At 44.7% G+C, this 19,656-nt stretch overlaps 1 protein-coding gene across 1 annotated transcript; it reads left to right on the forward strand.

Moving 5' to 3' along the window:
- Positions 1-14,095: 14,095 nt before the first annotated feature.
- Positions 14,096-17,566, forward strand: LOC119276294 (probable polygalacturonase). Its single transcript, XM_037557328.1, has 5 exons — positions 14,096-14,790; positions 15,192-15,312; positions 15,571-15,745; positions 16,544-16,614; positions 16,709-17,566. The coding sequence occupies exons 1-5, from the start codon at positions 14,440-14,442 to the stop codon at positions 17,341-17,343; spliced, it is 1,353 nt and encodes a 450-aa protein (XP_037413225.1). The 5' UTR covers positions 14,096-14,439; the 3' UTR covers positions 17,344-17,566.
- Positions 17,567-19,656: the final 2,090 nt, after the last annotated feature.

A 19,656-nucleotide genomic window follows, 5' to 3' on the forward strand; every position in this document is an offset into this window, starting at 1 on the left:
TCTTGCACAAATGAATGTTAGGAGAACCAAAAATGATATCATCTACATAGATTTGGCATAAGATCAAATCACCCTTGTCCCTCTTAGTAAAAAGAGTGGGATCGATCACCCCTCTCACAAAACCATTATCGAGTAAAAACTTCTCAAGATGATCATACCAAGCACGAGCTGCTTGTTTGAGGCCATACAGAGCCTTATGAAGTTTATACACATAGTCTTTGTGATCGGGATCAACGAACCCAGGTGGTTGTGACACATATACTTCTTCTTGTAGAGGACCGTTAAGGAAAGCACCTTCACATCCATTTGATGTAATTTAAATCCATTGAAAGCAGCATAAGCAAGTAAGATGCGAATGAATTCAATACGGGCAACGGGGGCAAAGGTCTCACCAAAGTCCAAACCTTCAACTTGTGAGTACCCTTGTGCCAATAACCTTGCCTTGTTGCAGATGATTACACCATTCTCATCTTGCTTGTTCTTGAAAATCCATTTTGTTCCAATGACATTGTGTTCCGTAGTTGGCCTCTTGACTAATGGCCACACTTTGTTGCGTTCAAAGTTGTTCAACTCTTCTTGCATAGCAATGAGCCAATCGTTGTCCATCAATGCATCTTGTACCTTGAGAGGTTCAACACTAGACACAAACGAGAAGTGAGCACAAAATTTTGTCAAATGTTTACGAGTGACTCTACCTTCCGATATGCCGGTGAGAATTTTGTCAACATCAACACGACCAGCCACTCGAGGCATGATGGAGGTTAGGGTTTCTCGAGGTTCAACTTCATGTCCATCATCCACGTCCTCAACATATGGATCATTAATGTGTGGTGGAAGATCTTATTGTTCATATTGCATTTGTTGAGGTTCATCATCAATGATTGGACTTTCTTGTTCATGCCCTTGATGATGATCTTGTTCTTGAAGATTATCATGAAGAGGAACTTGATTATCTTCTTGTACTTGGACTAAGGGCATCGGTTGAACAATAGGAGCTTGTGCTGGTATGGGTGTTGAAGTAGTTTGATGATGTGTGAAACTTCCATCTTCTTCTTCATCATCATGAGGTTCTTGTTCCATTGGAAGAAGTGCACCAACCCCCATGGTCAAAATATCATGAGAGGAATCTTCTTCACCTACATCACTTAGACCAACTTGCTCCCCATGGGAGCCATTAAATTCATCAAACACCACGTCACAAGTTTCTACAACACATCCATTGGATTTCTTGTAGACTCTATAGGCATGAGAGTTTGATCCATAGCCAACAAATATGCCCTCAATTGTTTTGGATTGAAATTTTCCTAACCGTTCTCTTTTGTTGAGGATGAAACATTTGCACCCAAATACACGAAAGTACTTGACATTTGGCTTGTTCCCAGTTAGGAGCTCATATGGAGTCTTTTCCGATATAGTGCGGAGGAAGAGCCGGTTTGATGCATGGCATGCAGTGTTGACAGCCTCGGCCCAAAAACTATGTGGTGACTTGTATTCATCCAACATGGACCTTGCCATCTCCACAAGTGTTCGGTTCTTCCTTTCGGCTACACCATTTTGCTGAGGAGTGTATGGAGCTGAATATTGATGCTCAATCCCTTCATCACTAAGGAATTCTTCCAAGGTATAGTTCTTGAACTCAGAGCCATTTTCACTTCTTATTGCCAAGATTTCTTTGTCAAACTTGCATTGTGCTTGCTTGGCAAAATCAATGAAGGTGATCTTCGTCTCGTCCTTGGACTTGAGGAAAAACACCCATGTATATCTTGAGTAATAATCAACAATGACAAGTCCATACTTTTTCCACCAAGACTGTCCCATGAAGGAGGTCCAAAAAGATCCACATGAAGGAGCTCCAAAGGCCTTGAAGTAGACACGATATTCTTGGGTGGGTGCTTTGATTGATGTTGCTTCCCGGCTATGCATGCACTACACACACGATCTTTCTCAAAAGAAACACTGGTTAGTCCAAGGATGTGATTACCCTTTAAGAGATCTTGAAGATTTCTCATGCCAACATAGGCTAGTCGGCGATGCCATAGCCACCCCTTATCGGCCTTGGCCATTAGAAAAGTTGCATGGAATGTGCTCTCTTTTGAGAAATCAACCATGTAAAGGTTGCCATCCAACTCTCCAACAAAGGTCACTTCAAGGGTATCTCTCTTAAATACTTTCACATCCGTTAGTTCAAAGAGTGTATCATAACCAACAGAAGCCAATTGGAGAACAAAAGGCAAATGATATTTAAGAGATTGAACAAGCATGGCATTTGCTAGAGACATGTCATTTGTGATATCCACCTTGCCCAACCTGAGTACCTGTCCTTTTGAACCTCCACCAAACATAATGCTCATAAATGGTTGAATAGCTTCCATGAAATCGTAGAGCAATTTGCTATCTCTGGTCATATGATTGGTACATCCACTATCAATCACCCATTTTACTCCACCGGAGAAATCAACCTACACACAATTATGACTTGGTTAGAGGCACCCATTTTGCAATGGGACCTCTCAAGTTAGCCGCAAGGGTCTTAGGGACCCAAATAGCATAGAATCGGAATGCATTTCAAGGACCAACAAATTTTTCATAAACTTCTCCATCCTTAGTCTTACGAAGTACATAGGATGGAGGCATGAACTCTTTTGGCTTGTTGAGAGTGGGCATGCCCCTTATGGCCTTCCCATTAACAACCTTACCTTTCTCCTTGTGCCCTTCTCGTACAAATGTTTCCTTTAGAGGGGTTGTGCACTTTTTAAAGGACGACTTCTTCTTGCTTGTGTTTGGGTCAAACCCGAGCCCCTCCTTGGGAAACACCTCATTGTGTTGACTTAACACCTAATTAAGATTCTTTTGTCCTTGAGCACATGTCATGAGACCTTTCTTGATTTGAGATTTGAGAAAACGATTCTCCTCAAGAATAGGTGCTAGATCACTACTAGAGTTAGTAGTACAAGCCTCAACATTAATAATAGGATAAGAGTAGGCCTTGGCTAGAGTTTCAAGATAAGTAAGCTTGAGTGTCTCAAAATTCTTTGTAAGAAGGGTGAGCTCTTCTTCCTTAGTCTTGAGGTACACGGATAGGAGCTCACAATCCTTAGAGAGAGAAGCATGAGACTCCACAAGACTTTTATCATTCATCAACTCTTCACAAGAGTCAATAGCCTTTTTCAAGGAGGCAAGATCTTTAGTATGGACATCAATGTTTGCACCAATTTTTAAGCATAGTTCATCATTTCGTGCTTCCTCATATTGGACTTTCCGCTCAAGGATTTCACATTTTTCCTTTTCCTCGGTGACGAGGGTTTTGAGTTCCTTAATGGTGATGGTGTGCTTACTCACCATCTCCATAAGCATACGAAACATAGTGAGCTTCTTTCCTTTGAGGTAGCACATGAACTTATTAAGTTTAGCAAGCATAGGATCATCTAGATCATCATCTTCATAACTATCCTCCGCATCAAGATACTCATCACTAGGAGTAGAAGGAGTGAAAAGAGGAGGATTTGATCGTGGGGTTACCTTGACCTTGTTAGGAGAGCTTCGGTCCTCTGCATCTTCTACCACGGCCTTTGCTATTAGGCATTTGTGAGCGTTTCCCTTGTAGTCTTTCATGTAGTTGTAGGTGACCACATCACCACTCTTGTTCACTAGCCTCAAAGTGTTTTGAGAGTCTTGAGCAACTCCAGCAACACCACTAACATCATCCGGATCGGATTCTTCATCAGCAACCATTGCTTTCCCATCTCTCTTCTTGAGCTTGGAGTTCAAAGGATTTGGCAACTTCTTCTTGGGAAAGGTCTTGGGAAACCTAGGTTTATCTTCTTTCTTCTCATAAGGGCACTCGTTAGAGAAGTGGTTGGTTTCTTCACAGTTATAGCATTTCCTCACTTTCTTCTTTTGAAATCTTCCCTTGAATTTTCCCGCGCTAAACTTCTTTACAAAGAGAGCAATGTCTTCATATGACGGGTTCTCATCTGAATCAATCTCATCACCATCTTTATCATCATCATCTTCTTCTTCTTCACTTTGCTCTTCTTCACATACATGCTTGGCCTTCAATGCAAGATAGATCTTTGATGTTGAGGTACCATGCATGGCAAGATGTTTTGTAGCATTTGCCTTTGACTCTTCAAAGAGTTGGAAGGTGGATATGATGTCATCCGGAGTCATTTCCTTGAATCCATGGTGTTGTCTTCTGTCCAACACCATTTGGTGATGATACGGAGCAAGAACGTGAAGCAACTTATCCACAAGAAATCGCTTAGTCAAGTTGAATCCATCTTGTGCCTTGTCACATTCACATGACTCAATGTCGGTGGTGCGATTCATGAGATGCTCAAGAAGATGCTTGGGAGATTCACCTTTTTCCATACAAAAGTTTTGCAATTGTCCCTTGGCAATTTCATATTGAGCAAGCTGAAGAGTGGAGGTACCGGTCTTGGTTCTCACAATGGTGTCCCATAATTCCTTGGCACTTGTGATATGTATGTATGGTCTCCTTTGCTTGTCGGTCATACCTCTTCTTATGCACATGGTTGCTGTGTCGTTGAGATTCTTGTCATATACCTCTCTTGGAGTAAGATTCTTTGGGTCAACAGCTTGATAGCCATACTCCAAGATCTCCAACATCTCATCATTTCCATATCAAAGATGATCCTGCATAGCAACTCTCCACAAAGCAAAATTGGTAGTTTCATCAAGTAAAGGAGGTTTGCCTTGAGGGTTATACTTAGGTTTCTCTATTTGAGGTCTTGCATAAAGCCAAGGAACACTGGAGTGTTCATTGCTAGGAGGTTGTTGACCAAGTGAAGCAATAGGCACAGCTGGCCTTGAGGCCGCGCCACCAAAAAGTGGTGCAAGCATCGTGGTTAGTGTGGCTAACCACATTTGGACCAAGGCCTCAAGAGAGGCATCATGCTACTCCTTTTGCTTAGCAAGGGCTCATTCCAGATCCTCTGAAGTGAAGGACTTGGCTTTCGTGGAAGCCGCGTCTGTGTTCTTCGGATCTGCAACAAGGGGACTCCCATCGGGGTTCATCTCGCTCTAGGGAGGTTAAGCCACAAGAATAGAGCACGAGGCTCTGATACCAATTGAAAGGATCGAGATGGACCTAGAGAGGGGGTGAATAGGTACAACAACAAATTTTAATTGTTACTTAGCAATTTTAGGCAATAATGCAGAATACGTAAATAAGCCTAACAATTGCAAGTGTGACACTAAGAGCTAAGCAAGATAAACAAGTGGCACAAATATATGAGTAAGCAAGCACAATATGATAAACGTAAGTGCAAGAGACAAGTAACCACAAGTAGGGAGTTAGGGTTAGGAATAGCCGCAACTCCGAGAGACGAGGATGTATGCCGATGTACACTTCCTTGGAGGGAAGCTACGTCACCGTTTAGAGAGGTGGATGTTACCACGAAGGCACACCAACGCCACGAAGGCTCACCCTATTCTCTCTTTGAGGCAACACCATGAAGGCGTTTCTCAACCACTAGTGGTATACCTTGGGGTGGTCTCCAAACCCTCACAAACTTTCCGGGGGTAATGACAATGGTTGATTCCTCACCGAATGACTCCTACCGCCTAGGAGTCTCCAACCTCCAAGAATAACAAGATCCAAGGGGAAAAGCTCAAGACTTGCTCAAATCACGATTTGCTTTGGTCACAAGAAGGAGAGGGAGAAGATCTTTCTTTTGATTGGAACAACTCTTCAAAACTCTCTCGAATCAAGCCGGGATCTAGGATTTAGTGTGTGAGCAAGAGAGAGGGAGCACATGTGTTCTTGAGGTGTGTTTGTGTGAAGTGTTCAACCTTATCTCGAAGAGGTAAGGGACTATTTATACCACACCCAGAATTGAGCCGTTTGGACAGAAGTTGACCAGCCCGGATGATCTGGGATACCATCCGGATGATCTGGACATTGTCCGGATAGTCTGGCTGAAGGCCCGGATGCACATGGTAGCAGCAAAGCTGCGAGCAGCCCGGACAGACCGGAGGCCACCCAGGATGATCCGGACATATCCCGGATGATCCGGATGCCTGGCCGGATGATCCGGCTACAACCATCAGGGTTCTGTGAAAATAGGGGCAAGGTTTCCCGGATGATCTGGGACAGGATCCGGACGATCCGGGCACAGCCCGGATGATTTGGATGAACGTCCGGACGATCCGGCTTTAGCCACCAGCGTAGTGTGATGAAAAAGCACATTACCCGGATGATCCGGAGCAGGGTCCGGTCGATCCGGGTTTAGCCCGGATGATCTGGGGAGCCGTCTGGATGATCCGGCAAGGAGAAGTGGGAGAAAATGAAAAGGAGTGGTAGGTTTTGGCTAAGGTGTTTAGCTAGGGATTTTGGTCCTTTGTGAAAATTACTTGTGAGACAAAATGTGAGCAAGCCTTGAACCTACACCTCGGATCCCCTCTTAATAGTGCGGGATTCCTATTACTCAAGAAATATAAAAGAGCATGATGCTTCGTCTTTGTTTGCTCCTTTCCTCATTGATAATTTGCTTGAGTAAAATCTCATATGATGTGATCATGATGCACATTAGAAAAACTAGAGGACTGACGACCTATGTATATACTTAGCAAACACGGTTAGTCCCCTATATGTAGATTTGTCATCAATATCAAAAATATTCTTTAAGAGCAAGATTGCACTTTTAATATATTCATGAAAACATAATAGGTGCAGATCTAAAATCATGGCACTCAGGCCCTAGTGACAAGCATTAAGCATAGCATAGTCATATCAACATCAATCTTGGAACATAATGGATACTAGGGATCAAACCCTAACAAAACTAACTCAAGTACATGGTAAATCTCATCCAACCCATCACCGTCCAGCAAGCCTACGAACGGTGAGAATCATGAAACTAGTGATGGAGGATGGTTGATGATGACGATGGCGACGGATTCCCCTCTTCAGAGCCCCGAACGGACTCCAGATCTGCTCTCCCGAGGAAGAATAGGGCTTGGCGGCTCCATATCGTAAAACGCGATGAATCCTTCTCTCTGATTTTTTTTCTCACCGAACGTGAATATATGGAGTTGGAGTTGAGGTCGGTGGAGGTCCAGGGGGACCACAAGGACAGAGGGCGCGCCGGGGGGGGGCACCCTTGTGGCCAGGGTGTGGCCCCCCTTAGGTTGATTCTTTCACCAATATTTTTTATTTATCCCAATACCGATCTCCATGAAGTTTCAGGTCATTCTGAGAACTTTATTTTCCGCACAAAAATAACACCATGGCAATTCTGCTGAAAACAACGTCAGTCCGGGTTAGTTCCATTCAAATCATGCAAATTAGAGTCCAAACACAAGGGCAAAAGAGTTTGGAAAAGTAGAAACGTAAGAGACATATCAGTTACACACAGGGTGTGGTAGCAACATCTACATATGACATGGAGATTTGCAAAGTTCACACGGGTCTGAATGTTGCCGATCCGTTGACTAAAACCTCTCTCACGAGCAAAACATGATCAACCTGATAACTCGTTGGGTGTTAAATACATTGCAATGTAAACTAGATTACTGATTCTAGTGCAAGTGGGAGACTGATGAAACTATGCCCTAGAGGCAATAATAAATTGGTTATTATCATATTTCCTTGTTCATGATAAATTTTTATTATTCATGCTAGAATTGTATTGACCGAGAACTAAAATACATGTGTGAATACATAAACAAGACCGTGTTCCTACTAGGCCTCTACTAGACTAGCTCGTTGATCAAAGATGGTTAAGGTTTCCTAACCACAAACATGAGTTGTCATTTGATAATAGGATCACATCATTAGGAGAATGATGTGATGGACAAATCCAACCATAAGCTTAGCATCAGATCGTTTAGTTATTTGCTACAACTTTCTTCATGTCAAGTATATGTTCCTTGGACCATGAGATCATGTCACTCCCAAACACTAGAGGAATGCCTTGTGTGCTATCAACCGTCACTTCCTAACTAGGTGATCATAAAGGTGCTCTATAGGTATCTCCTAAGGTGTCTGTTGGGTTGCATGAGAGATTGGGATTTGTCACTTCGTGTGACGGAGAGATATCTCTGGGCCCTTTTGGTAATACAACATCACAAGAAGCTTCATGTGACTAATGAGTTTAGTCACGTGATCTTATATTACAGAACGAGTAAAGGGACTTGCCGGTAACGATAATGAACTAGGTATGGAGATACCGAAAATCGAATCTTGGGCAAGTACATATCACCGAACAAAGGGAATTAAATACGGGATTAACCGAATCCTTGACATCGTAGTTCAATCGATAAAGATCTTCACAGAATATGTAGGAACCAATATGGGTATCCAAGTCCTGCTATTGGTTATTGACCGGAGAGGAGTCTCGGTCATGTCTACATGATTCTCGAACCCGTAGGGTCACACACTTAACTTTCGATAGCGCTAGGGTAGTATTAAGATATTAGTATGGTGAAGTACAAAGGTTGTTTGAAGCCCCGAATGGGGTCCGGGACATCACGAGGAGCTCCAGAATGGTCCGCAGGTAAAGATTCATATATGGGAAGTTGTTATCATAGTTTTGGAAAAGTTTGGTTTTTTCGGTATTGTACCAGGAAGTTTCCAGAAGTTTCCGGAGGATTCTGGAAGGGTCTGGAAGTCCACAAAGGGTTTCACCACGCCCTTTAGTTCGGCATGAAGTGTAGGGGGGTGCCCTGGCCTTATTGGGCTAGGCGTACCGGGCCCTACTTGGCCCATGCGCCAAGGGGTGGAAACCCTAGGGGGTGATGCGTCTCCGTCGTATCTATAATTTTTGATTGTTTCATGCTAATATTCTAAAACTTTCATATACTTTTGGCAAAATTTTATATTATTTTTGGGACTAACATATTGACCCAGTGCCCAGTGCCAATTCCTATTTGTTGCATTTGTTTTTGTTTCACAGAATATCCATATCAAACGAAGTCCAAACGCGATAAAAATTTATGGAGATTTATTTTGGAATATATGTGATTTTTGGGAGGTGGAATCAACACAAACGGAGGCCCATAGGCTCCACTAGGCACCAGGCCACGAGCTCCCCCCAGGCGCGCGGTGATGCCTAGTGGGCACACCGTAAGTCGGTTGGGTCTCTTCTTCGGTCGCAAGGAAGCTTATATCCAGAAAAAAAAACATGTTAAAATTTCAGCCCGATCGGAGTTACAGATCTCCAAGAATTTAAGAAACGGTTTTCGGCCAGAAAACGGGAATGCGAAATAGAAGAGAACAGAGAGAGAGAGAGAGAGAGAGAGAGAGAGAGAGAGAGAGAGATCCAATCTCTGAGGGGCTGCTGCCCCTCCGCCGCTGTGGCGGCCATGGACTAGAGGGGGAACTGTACTCCCATCTAGGGGGAGGCCAGGGAAGAAGAAGAAGGAGGGGGATCTCTCCCCCTCTCTCCCGATGGTGCCGGAACACTACTAGGGCAATCATCGTGACGACGGTCTACACCAACAACTTCGTCGCCGTCATCACCAACTCTCTCCCCCTCTATGCAGTGGTGTAACACCTCTTCTCCCTGCTGTAATCTCTACTCAAACATGGTGCTTAATGTCATATATTATTATCCAATGATGTATGGCCATCCTATGATGTTTGAGTAGATTCGTTTTGTCCTATGGGTTGATTGATGATCGTGATTGGTTTGAGTTGTATATTTTATTTTGGTGTTGTCCTGTGGTACCCTCCATGTCGCGCAAGCATGTGGGATTCTTGTTGTAGGGTGTTGCAATATGTTCATGATTCGCTTATGGTGGGTGGCGAGAGTGACAGAAGCTTATACCCGAGTAAGGGGGTTGTTGCGTATGGGAGTAAAGAGGACTTGATAAATGCTATAGTTGGGTTTTACCTTAACGATCTTTGGTAGTTGTGGATGCTTCATAGAGTTCCAATCATAAGTTATATGATCCAAGTATGACAAGTATGTTAGCTCATGCTTCTCCCTCATATAAAATTGCAATAATGATTACCGGTCTAGTTATCGATTGCCTATGGACAAAATCTTTCTCTTGTGTTACAAAAAGCTATCTACTAAATAACTAACTTTATTATCTTGCAAACCTATCCTATCACCTACAAAATAGTTTCATACTTGTTCTAGGTAAAGCGAACGTTAAGTGTGCGTAGAGTTGTATCGGTGGTCGATAGAACTTGAAGGGAATATAAATCCTACCTTTATCACCTTGTTGGGTTTGACACTCTTATTTATCGAAAAAGCTACAGTTGATCCCCTATACTTGTGGGTTATCAGGGGAGGCGCCTCCACCTGGCTCGGAGGGCACTCCACCCCCTGCCCGTAGCCCCCCCTGCCTTGGCAGGTGGGATAGGGCTAGCGCACCCCTCCCTAACCCCTATATATAGTGGAGAGGCACAGGGGGAGCCAACCTAAGCCTGGCGCAGCCCCATCTCTCTCGCATACTCCTCCTCCTCGCATAGTTGCTTAGCAACGCCCGGTTGCGTTTCTGCTGCCACCACCACTACCACCTCGCCGTTGGCCTGGTCCCGATCTCATCTACCTCCTCTCCCTTGCTTCCTATATCAAGAAGGAGAGGATGCCATCAAGCTGAACGTGTGCTAAACTCGGAGGTGTCGTCCTTTCTGCACTAGAATGGATTGGATCATGAAGAGTACAACTACATCTACCGCGTCACGATGCTAACATTTCGGTCTACAAGGTTATGTAGACACACTCCACTCTCGTTGATTTGCATCTCCTATATTAGATCTTGGGTGTTCGTAGGATTTTTTTTATGTTCATGCTTCATTCCCCATCGTCAATCCTGGGGCATGCTCCGACCTTGAACCGCAATAGCGAGAGTGGCCATGCCCTGCTCTATGTCGATTACTTTGAGAATACCGCTCTCTTCAAACCACATCAATTCGGCCGTCGCTTTCGTATGGCAAGACATGTTATCAATCATATTCGGGAGGGAGTGGTAGCATATGACCCTACTTTGAGTGCAAAGAGGATGCCCTTGGCAAGCTTGGCTTCCCCTCTTACCAGAAATGCGTTGCGACTATTCGCATGCTTGCATATAGAATTCCGGGCGATCTTGTGGATGAGTACATACGTATGAGTGAGTCCACATGTCTCCTATAAATGTTCTCTACAAGGTTCTGGTGGCAGTGTTTGGCCCTGAGTACCTAAGAGAGCCAACTATCGCTGATACAAAAAGGTTGTTGGTGATCAATGCCGATAGGGGCTTTCGAGGCATGCTTGGTAGCATAGATTGTATGCATTGGAAGGGAAGAACTGTTTATTTTCTTGTCGGGGGTAGTACAAGAGGCATGTGAAAGGTGTCACTGTCATACTAGAAGCGGCGACTTCACAAGATTTTTGGGTATGACATTCTTTCTTTGGCATAGCTGATTCTCACAATGATATCAACGTGCTTCAGCGTTCTCCAGTACTCACAAGGCTTGCCACTCCCCAGAGGTCAACTTTGAGATCAGTGGCCACCATTACAACAAAGGATCTACCTAGCTGATGGTATCTATTCTCAGTGGTTAACTCTTGTGGAGACAATACCCAATCCGCAAAGAGAGAAGAGCAAGGGATTTTCCCAACAGCAAGAGAGTGCCAGGAAGGATGTGGAGCATGCTTTTGGTATGCTTCAATCTCGACGGGGTATCGTTCGAAACCCTGCATTGACATGGAGCACCGGGAAACTTTGGGAGGTGATGACTGTGTTGTGTGATCATGCACAACATGATCGTGGATGATGAGCGTGCTGATTGCATCTACGACCAAGGGTTTGATTTTCTGGGTGAAAACGTTGAGCCTGAGCACCAAGAACCGGCAACATTTGAAAAAAAAATCCAATCTCATCGTGAAATGCGTGATTGACATACTCATATGCAGCTCCAATATAACGTGGTTGAGCACATGTGGATTCACATTGGCAACCACTAGATGTATCAGTTCATTTACTTTTCATATGTTGAAGACAATTTCGATTGATTTGTAAAACTATTTGATTTTGTTTTTATTCGGATGTGAAACTATTTGATTGTAAAGCTATTTGCACTGTTTAATATATTTGGTTGTAAAACTATTAGCGTATAGTTCAAAAAATATATACATAAAGGCTCTAACAGCCGTGGTGGACAAGATGCGTCCATGCGTGGGGCGCATGGCCGGCACAAGCACGAAAATGGCCGGATGCCGTCCATTGCCCTATCCAAACAAACAAAAATCCGAACAAAAAGAACATTCGTTTGGCGTCATGCGTTGGAGTTGGCCTTACACATCCAGCCGTCCATGCATAGAATAAATTCGTACCAAGATCGTACATAAAGTGTCGGATGTGCAGTAATTCCGGTGTACGTGTGACGTGTACAATAGCGGAGGACTCCGGTGGGCAAGATATGGCGGCTGCCATACCTTGATTCCGAGCGAAAAATATTTTTATACCTATGCGCCTGCTGTGTCGCTCGTTTTTACTGCTGGTAGAAAACGCAAGGGAGTCTGGTTCGCTCGCTGGTTATTAGGTTGGCCTGATGGACCGACGCAGGCACGCAGCCACGAACTCGACCCAGCCTGGTTGGGCTAGGAAACCAGTCACCCACGCACGCACACGTATCTCTGCCCGCACCCCAAAAAAACGTGACTGCCTGCTTCGAGCGCCCACGCTCCAGACAGAAGCGCACACACACGCACGCCAGACAAAGGTATATTTCTCATTTTCTCTGAATTTTTGTAGCAATTTTTAACAGCATCTCAAATTCAAACAGATTTTAGTCTCAAATTAATGTTGTGAATTGCATACTTGTCAAGATACTTTGAAGTACTTGGTAGTGCCAGCAACTCGAATCAAAACACCCGGCAAAGTGACAATGTTTCGGCACATGCCATGCAATTAAAAGCTTCATTATCGGTATGTTTTAGATTTATTTTTCTATTAAAAGATGCCTACATTTTCATTCTATTTGGTTATTCATTTGCACTGTACATTGTTAATGTGTATTGACTTTTTTGATTTGCAGCAAAATGTTTTTTTGCCTCAAACCTCGCCACACCTTAAATTTTGGGTCGCGCTAACTGCCACACGTGTGGCAGGAAGGAAGACGCACCACACGTCTCTAATGTAAACAGATTGCCACGTCATCGCATGCATGCATGCAGGAATTTTTTTGGATTTTCAGTTTTTAAAATGTTTTATCTCTTAAACGAAAAATCCGATTGAAAATCCGTTTTCACCATTAAATTCCTCGCGATGAGATCTTCGAAACTAGATCCCATGTTGATATGTTTTGATGAATTTTTTTTAATTAAAAATTGTCATGTCTATTGCATATGAATTGCCATGATATGTTTCAGCTATTTTCTTCTACATTTAAAAGTAAATTTTGACATTTATAAAACGGGAAATTAAGAAACTACCATGAACCATAAACTAAAATTGCCATGATACATGCACGTAAAATTGCCATGATTCATACAAAAAATAAATTTCATGGTCAAAGTACTGGAGTTGTCATCATCAAAATACTAAAATTGCCATGATCTACAAACTAAAATTGCCACATGACAACTTTAGTTTAAGCCCTATGGCAACTGCAGTGTAAACATCGTGGCAACTTCTGGCAAAAAAAAAAGATTTCGTCGAAACATATCAACATGGGGTCTAGTTTTGAAGATCTCGTCGAGACGGATTTAATGGTGAAAACGAATTTTTAGTTCACTTTTTTATTTAGGAGATACAACATTTTTAAGCCGAAAACCAAAAAAATTCTGATGATGTCATCTATTCATACGTGGCAAAATGAGTGGTGATGGAGGCGTGTGGGCGATGTGCAAACGCCCACACGTGTGGGCGTTAACATTTCCATAAATTTTTTTCGTCCTCCGCCTCCGCGTGTATGTGAGTGTACTATGTTTGTTTCTAGAAAGGGCACGAGGACGATGCGGCGTGACGCACCGTACGCGGCGGCTACCCAACCCAGCAGCCGTGCGGCGCGGCGCGAGCCAACTGCAAAGGAACGAGTGAACCGCCTGGAGCGCGTAGCCGTCCCTCCGACGCCCTAAACCTGACCCACCACCACGCCAACAGACAGACGCCCTACACGACGCCTGTCGGTCTCCGCACCGGACCGGCGTCGCCACTGCCCTCACCCCAACGCAGCGCTGCACATGCGCTTGCGAGCTCTCAGTCCCACCCCCATCCCTTTCCTTCTCCGCTGTACTCTTCTCCTTGTCTGCCTCGCCGCCCACTCTACACAATCGCATCGAAACCATAGATCGGTTAATTACCCACCCTGCTCCCACGTGAATCCACGCGCAAAATTGCCCGCGGCAACTTTTCCGGCGGATTTGGTTTCCCTTCCTCCCTTGGCATCCACCCCTTGCTGGGTGGGTGCCCCAGGTTCTGCTCTAGTCTAGATATAATATATTCTGCAAAGACGAGGGAGCACGAGGAGATCGATCCAAGATGTTGTACGTGGCGCCAAAGTGGCGGTGCCTGCTAGCCGTGGCCGCGGCCATCGCCGCGATGCTGTCGGCGGCGGGCGGCGCCGGGGCGCAGGAGACGTGCTCGGGTGCGGTGCCGGCGCCGCCCAAACGCGGGGCCTGGATGTCCATTGCGAGCTTCGGCGGCGCCGGCGACGGCCGGACGCTCAACACGGCGGCGTTCGCGGCCGCCGTCTCCAGCATCCAGCGCCGACGCGCGCGGGGCGGGGCGCTGCTCTACGTGCCGCCCGGGGTGTGGCTCACGGGGCCCTTCAGCCTCACCTCATACATGACCCTCTTCCTCGCGCGAGGCGCCGTCATCCGCGCCACGCAGGTCAGACCTCCCGACCGCCATTACTCTTGTGGCCTATTCTTGGATCTTTACCAAATAGCGCAGACTGCAGAGAGTTCATAATACCAGTTTTCAGTTTCCTTGTTCTGTTACTACTCCGTATAAGATAACAAATTGTTTCGTTCAGGTTTCAGATCTCTTGAGTTCTAGCTTAATTCAAAGAACAGGAAAAACATGCTCTTTATGGTTTGCCATGTCTCATGGTGGTTTATTGGAGTTGAAAAATAACACATTGGTCTTGATCTTTCACTCTGTTATAGTAGTTCGACATGTGACCTGTGTCTTCTCATCTTCTATTAATGTCTAGCTCATCTAGTTATAGGTGCTGTAGAGGTAAAATAACAGTTGAATATCTTCCTGAAATCTTTTTTTGTTTCGTGCAGGACACATCTAGCTGGCCGCTGATCGACCCGCTGCCCTCATATGGGAGAGGGCGTGAGCTGCCCGGCAAGAGATACATCAGTTTGATCCATGGCAATGGGCTTCAGGATGTTTTCATTACAGGTTCTCATTCTGCATTATTAAATTTATCATACTTGGTTTGTCTAGTGACATCACCATAGGGTTTATCCTAGAATGTTCCAGCTTGTTATACTGAAGTAGAACAAGGTTTAAATTTGGCATCATGCTAGTGACGCCATGCATAAGCACGTGCTACCAGAATATGCCACTGGAAACCTGTAGAATGTCCTTCTATAGATCTACCCTTGCCTTCATCTAGATGATGATTGTTTTCGTGGTTGGAACTGTTATCTTGTGCAGGTGAGAATGGCACCATCGATGGCCAAGGTAGTGTGTGGTGGGACATGTGGAAGAAGGGTACATTGCCCTTCACAAGGCCCCATCTACTCGAGCTGATGGACTCGTCTAATACTATTGTCTCCAATTTGGTCTTCCAGGATTCGCCATTTTGGAACATCCATCCAGTGTATTGCAGGTAAGAACATCCATTTAATTCTCTAGACCTAAATCCCCAAATTCCATGTTTGCTCCTTGTGGATTTGACGAGGAAGACCACTAGCCAGTTTTGCAGAATTGGGTGCTGCTGTGCACCTTCATCTTGCAGTGCAATGGCTTAGCTTATTTGGGAATTGGAACAACTTGTTTTTAGCAGTACTGCAGTTATATATAGCAGTACAAGGATCCACCCTTGTACAGCATCTCCATTTGCACCATCACAAATTGCACATGAACTCCAGCCTGTGTTCTTGTCCTGTCATAACTAACCAAAATCCCCAAATTCTGTGTTTGCTCCTTATGGATTCAACGAGGATGACCACTAGCTAGTTTTGCAGAATTGAGTGCTGCAGTGCACCTTCATCTTGCAGCCCGATTGCTCTAGCTTATTTGGGACAAACTTGCTTGCTTTTAACCGTACTGCAGTTATAATGTTCTATAGCACTAGCAGGATAAGGATCCATGGTTGTACCGCCTCTCCATTAGCACCATCACAAATTGCACATGAACTCCAGGCTGGGTTCCTGTCCTGTTATATAATTGGCAATATTACCGCATTAAACTGGAGGAAACAGTGAAGTGTAGTGAAGAGAACTTATATAACCAAAGTACAGAAGCTGCCAAACAGTACCATACAAGATTAGCACTTTAACGTAGGCTCCAAAGTTTCTTTGTTTTAGTTGTTGCTACTTGCTAGCAAAACTTGTGGTCCAGATCTGCATTTATTATTGTCCCAGCTGAGACATAAATGTCTACATCATCTGTTTTGATTGTGCAGCAATGTGGTGATCAGAAATTTGACTATACTGGCTCCACATGACTCTCCCAACACTGATGGAATTGATCCAGGTACAAATGCTATTTTCCTTTCTCACTGACAATATATGCACGCCAAAATGTAGCTCTTGATTCTAACCCCAGAGTTGTGCTCCAAACTGAACAGATTCGAGCAGCAATGTGTGCATTGAGGATTGCTACATCTCGACGGGAGATGACCTGATCGCCATCAAGAGTGGATGGGATGAATATGGCATAGCCTACGGTCGGCCCAGCTCAGACATTACCATTAGGCGGATCACGGGCTCCTCACCTTTTGCTGGCTTTTCTGTCGGGAGTGAGACCTCTGGTGGTGTGGAGAATGTCCTGGCTGAGCATCTGAATTTCTACAGCTCAGGGTTTGGTGTTCACATCAAGACCAACTCCGGCAGGGGAGGGTTCATCCGAAACATCACCGTCTCCGACGTGGTCTTGGACAATGTCCGTTATGGTCTAAGGATTGCCGGTGATGTTGGAGGACATCCTGATGAGCGCTACAACCACAATGCGCTCCCAATAGTGGACAGCCTGACGATAAAGAATGTTCAAGGGCAGAACGTCAGGGAGGCTGGGCTGATCAAGGGCATTCCAAACTCGGCGTTCTCCCGGATCTGCCTGTCTAACATTAAGCTCCATGGCAGCGCACCAGTCCGCCCATGGAAATGCGCGGCTGTGAGTGGTGGTGCACTCGACGTGCAGCCCTCCCCGTGCACAGAATTGACTAGCACGTCCGGGATGAGCTTCTGTACAAATTCCCTCTGATGCTGAATCAAGTCTTGCACTTCAGTTTCGGTGTGTCAATGCCCTTGATTCCTCCAATGAGATGACATCAAAGGGTAGGCCAAACAATTTTTGTTTTGTTTATTACGTATTATATCACTGGAATCTAGTAGTTCAACAAGTGAAATGTTATCCGGTGGTTCAATACTTGTCCACAAAGCTGTTCAGTTTGTGTTAGCGAATCATGTTTAGTTCTGCATTTCAACCGTTGGCGTTGAGCTGATACAAATTAGACTTGGTGTATGCAAAGGGTCACGCTTTTGAGTCAGGCACCGCGGGTAGCCAAAATAGACTGGACGAAGCTGGTAGGATAGACACAAAGATCACCAAGGGGGCAGTCCGGGCGCCTGTGACATGCGTCTGATGGCCTTGGTGGCGTCGGTTAGCCGGCCAGTTCAAATGGACAGTGTAGCCGAAATTCATGCAAACATGATGATTTTAAGAAAGTTTCACATATTACATTCAAACCGGACGATATTTAACAAAGTTCACCTAAATTTTAGAAAATAAACTGGGACGATATTTAACAAGTTCATTTGAAATTTTAAAAACAAACTAGATGAGGTACCGGACGTGACCTCGTATGTATGCTCTCTTGGCCGGTGGCACCTTCGTCGTCGTCCCCTCCATCATTGTAGGAGTCGGAGTAGTTGTGGGCCTTCTAGTGACGGAAGGGAGTGTAGGGGTTGCGGTAAACCCTGATGGGCAGCCAACTCGCGCTCGCGGCGCATCCAATCAGCTGCCTCTGTCCCCTGGCGCGGGTGCTCATTCTGGCGACGACGTTTAGCCGCGGGCGCCTTGCCCTTGCCGCCAAGGGCGCGAGTGGCGCGCTCGGAGTCGGCCAACCCCACTGAGGAGCGACCGTGGATACCTTGCCCTTGCCGCCAAGGGCACGGGTGGCGCTCTCGGAGTCGGTGTTGGTGCAATTCTTGCCCTCTTGTGTTTTGGAGATGGTTGGTAGAAACAAGCTTGGACTGATTTGTTTGCTAGTGCACACGGAGAGAAATAGCCTATTCAGAACCGAATAAGAATGCTATATTTGGTGTCAAGTTCGAGGAGCTTCACCGAAGGATATTTGTGATACAGCGAAGACGTTGTTGGAAAGCCCTAGAGGCAATAATATAATATCATTATGTTTCCATTATTCATAATGAAGAGTTTATATTGCTATAACTACTATGATTCTGGAATATGTGATTCAGTGAAAAACTCATATGCACGTGTGAAATGATAAACAGTAAACAATAGGTTCCCGTTCTCGCCTCTAAGACCGGCTCAAGTGTTGTTGATGATCACGTTTTCCGGATCTTAGGATATCGTTAAGTGTAACAATGGTCATAAAACAACATTGAGGGTGTGACATTAGAAGAACGATCATATTGAATCGACCCAATACTTGTCCGTTATACTATGTGATTATATCATCTGAAATCATCTGTTATAACACGGAGTTTTAGCATGTGTTTTAGTCCCTCAGACCATGAGAGTGTCTCAGGTCACTTCCTACCAGATGGTGGGCTTTGGGGTTGCTCAAACATCATATGTAACAAGGTGATTATAACGCAACTTTCAGGCACACCGGAAAGTTTGACAAGTGACTGGACAACTCGAGAGTAGGATTTGCTCCTCCAACAATGGAGAGATATTCTTAGGGCCCTCTCGGTGTGACATTATCCATCATCGGGTTTTGTAAAGTATTGCGTGAAGGAAATATGCCCTTAGAGGCAATAATAAAGTTATTATTTATTTTCTTATTTCATGATAAATGTTTATTATTCATGCTAGAATTGTATTAACCGAAAACATAATACATGTGTGAATACATAGACAAACATAGTGTCACTAGTATGCCTCTACTTGACTAGCTCATTGATCAAAGATGGTTGAGTTTCCTAACCATGGATATATGTTATCATTTGATCAGTGGGATCACATCATTAGAAGAATGATGTGATTGACTTGATCCATCCCGTTAGCTTAGCACTTGATCGTTTAGTATGTTGCTATTGCTTTCTTCATGACTTATACATGTTCCTATGACTATGAGATTATGCAACTCCCGTTTATCGGAGGAACACTTTGTGTGCTACCAAACGTCACAACGTAAGTGGGTGATTATAAAGGAGCTCTACAGGTGTCTCCGAAGGTACATGTTGAGTTGGCGTATTTCGAGATTAGGATTTGTCACTCCGATTGTCGAAGAGGTATCTCTGGGCCCTCTCGGTAATGCACATCACTATAAGCCTTGCAAGCAATGTAGCTAATGAATTAGTTGCGGGATGATGCATTACATAA

The sequence above is a fragment of the Triticum dicoccoides genome, chromosome 3B (assembly GCF_002162155.2).
Source record: "Triticum dicoccoides isolate Atlit2015 ecotype Zavitan chromosome 3B, WEW_v2.0, whole genome shotgun sequence".
NCBI lineage: Eukaryota > Viridiplantae > Streptophyta > Magnoliopsida > Poales > Poaceae > Triticum > Triticum dicoccoides.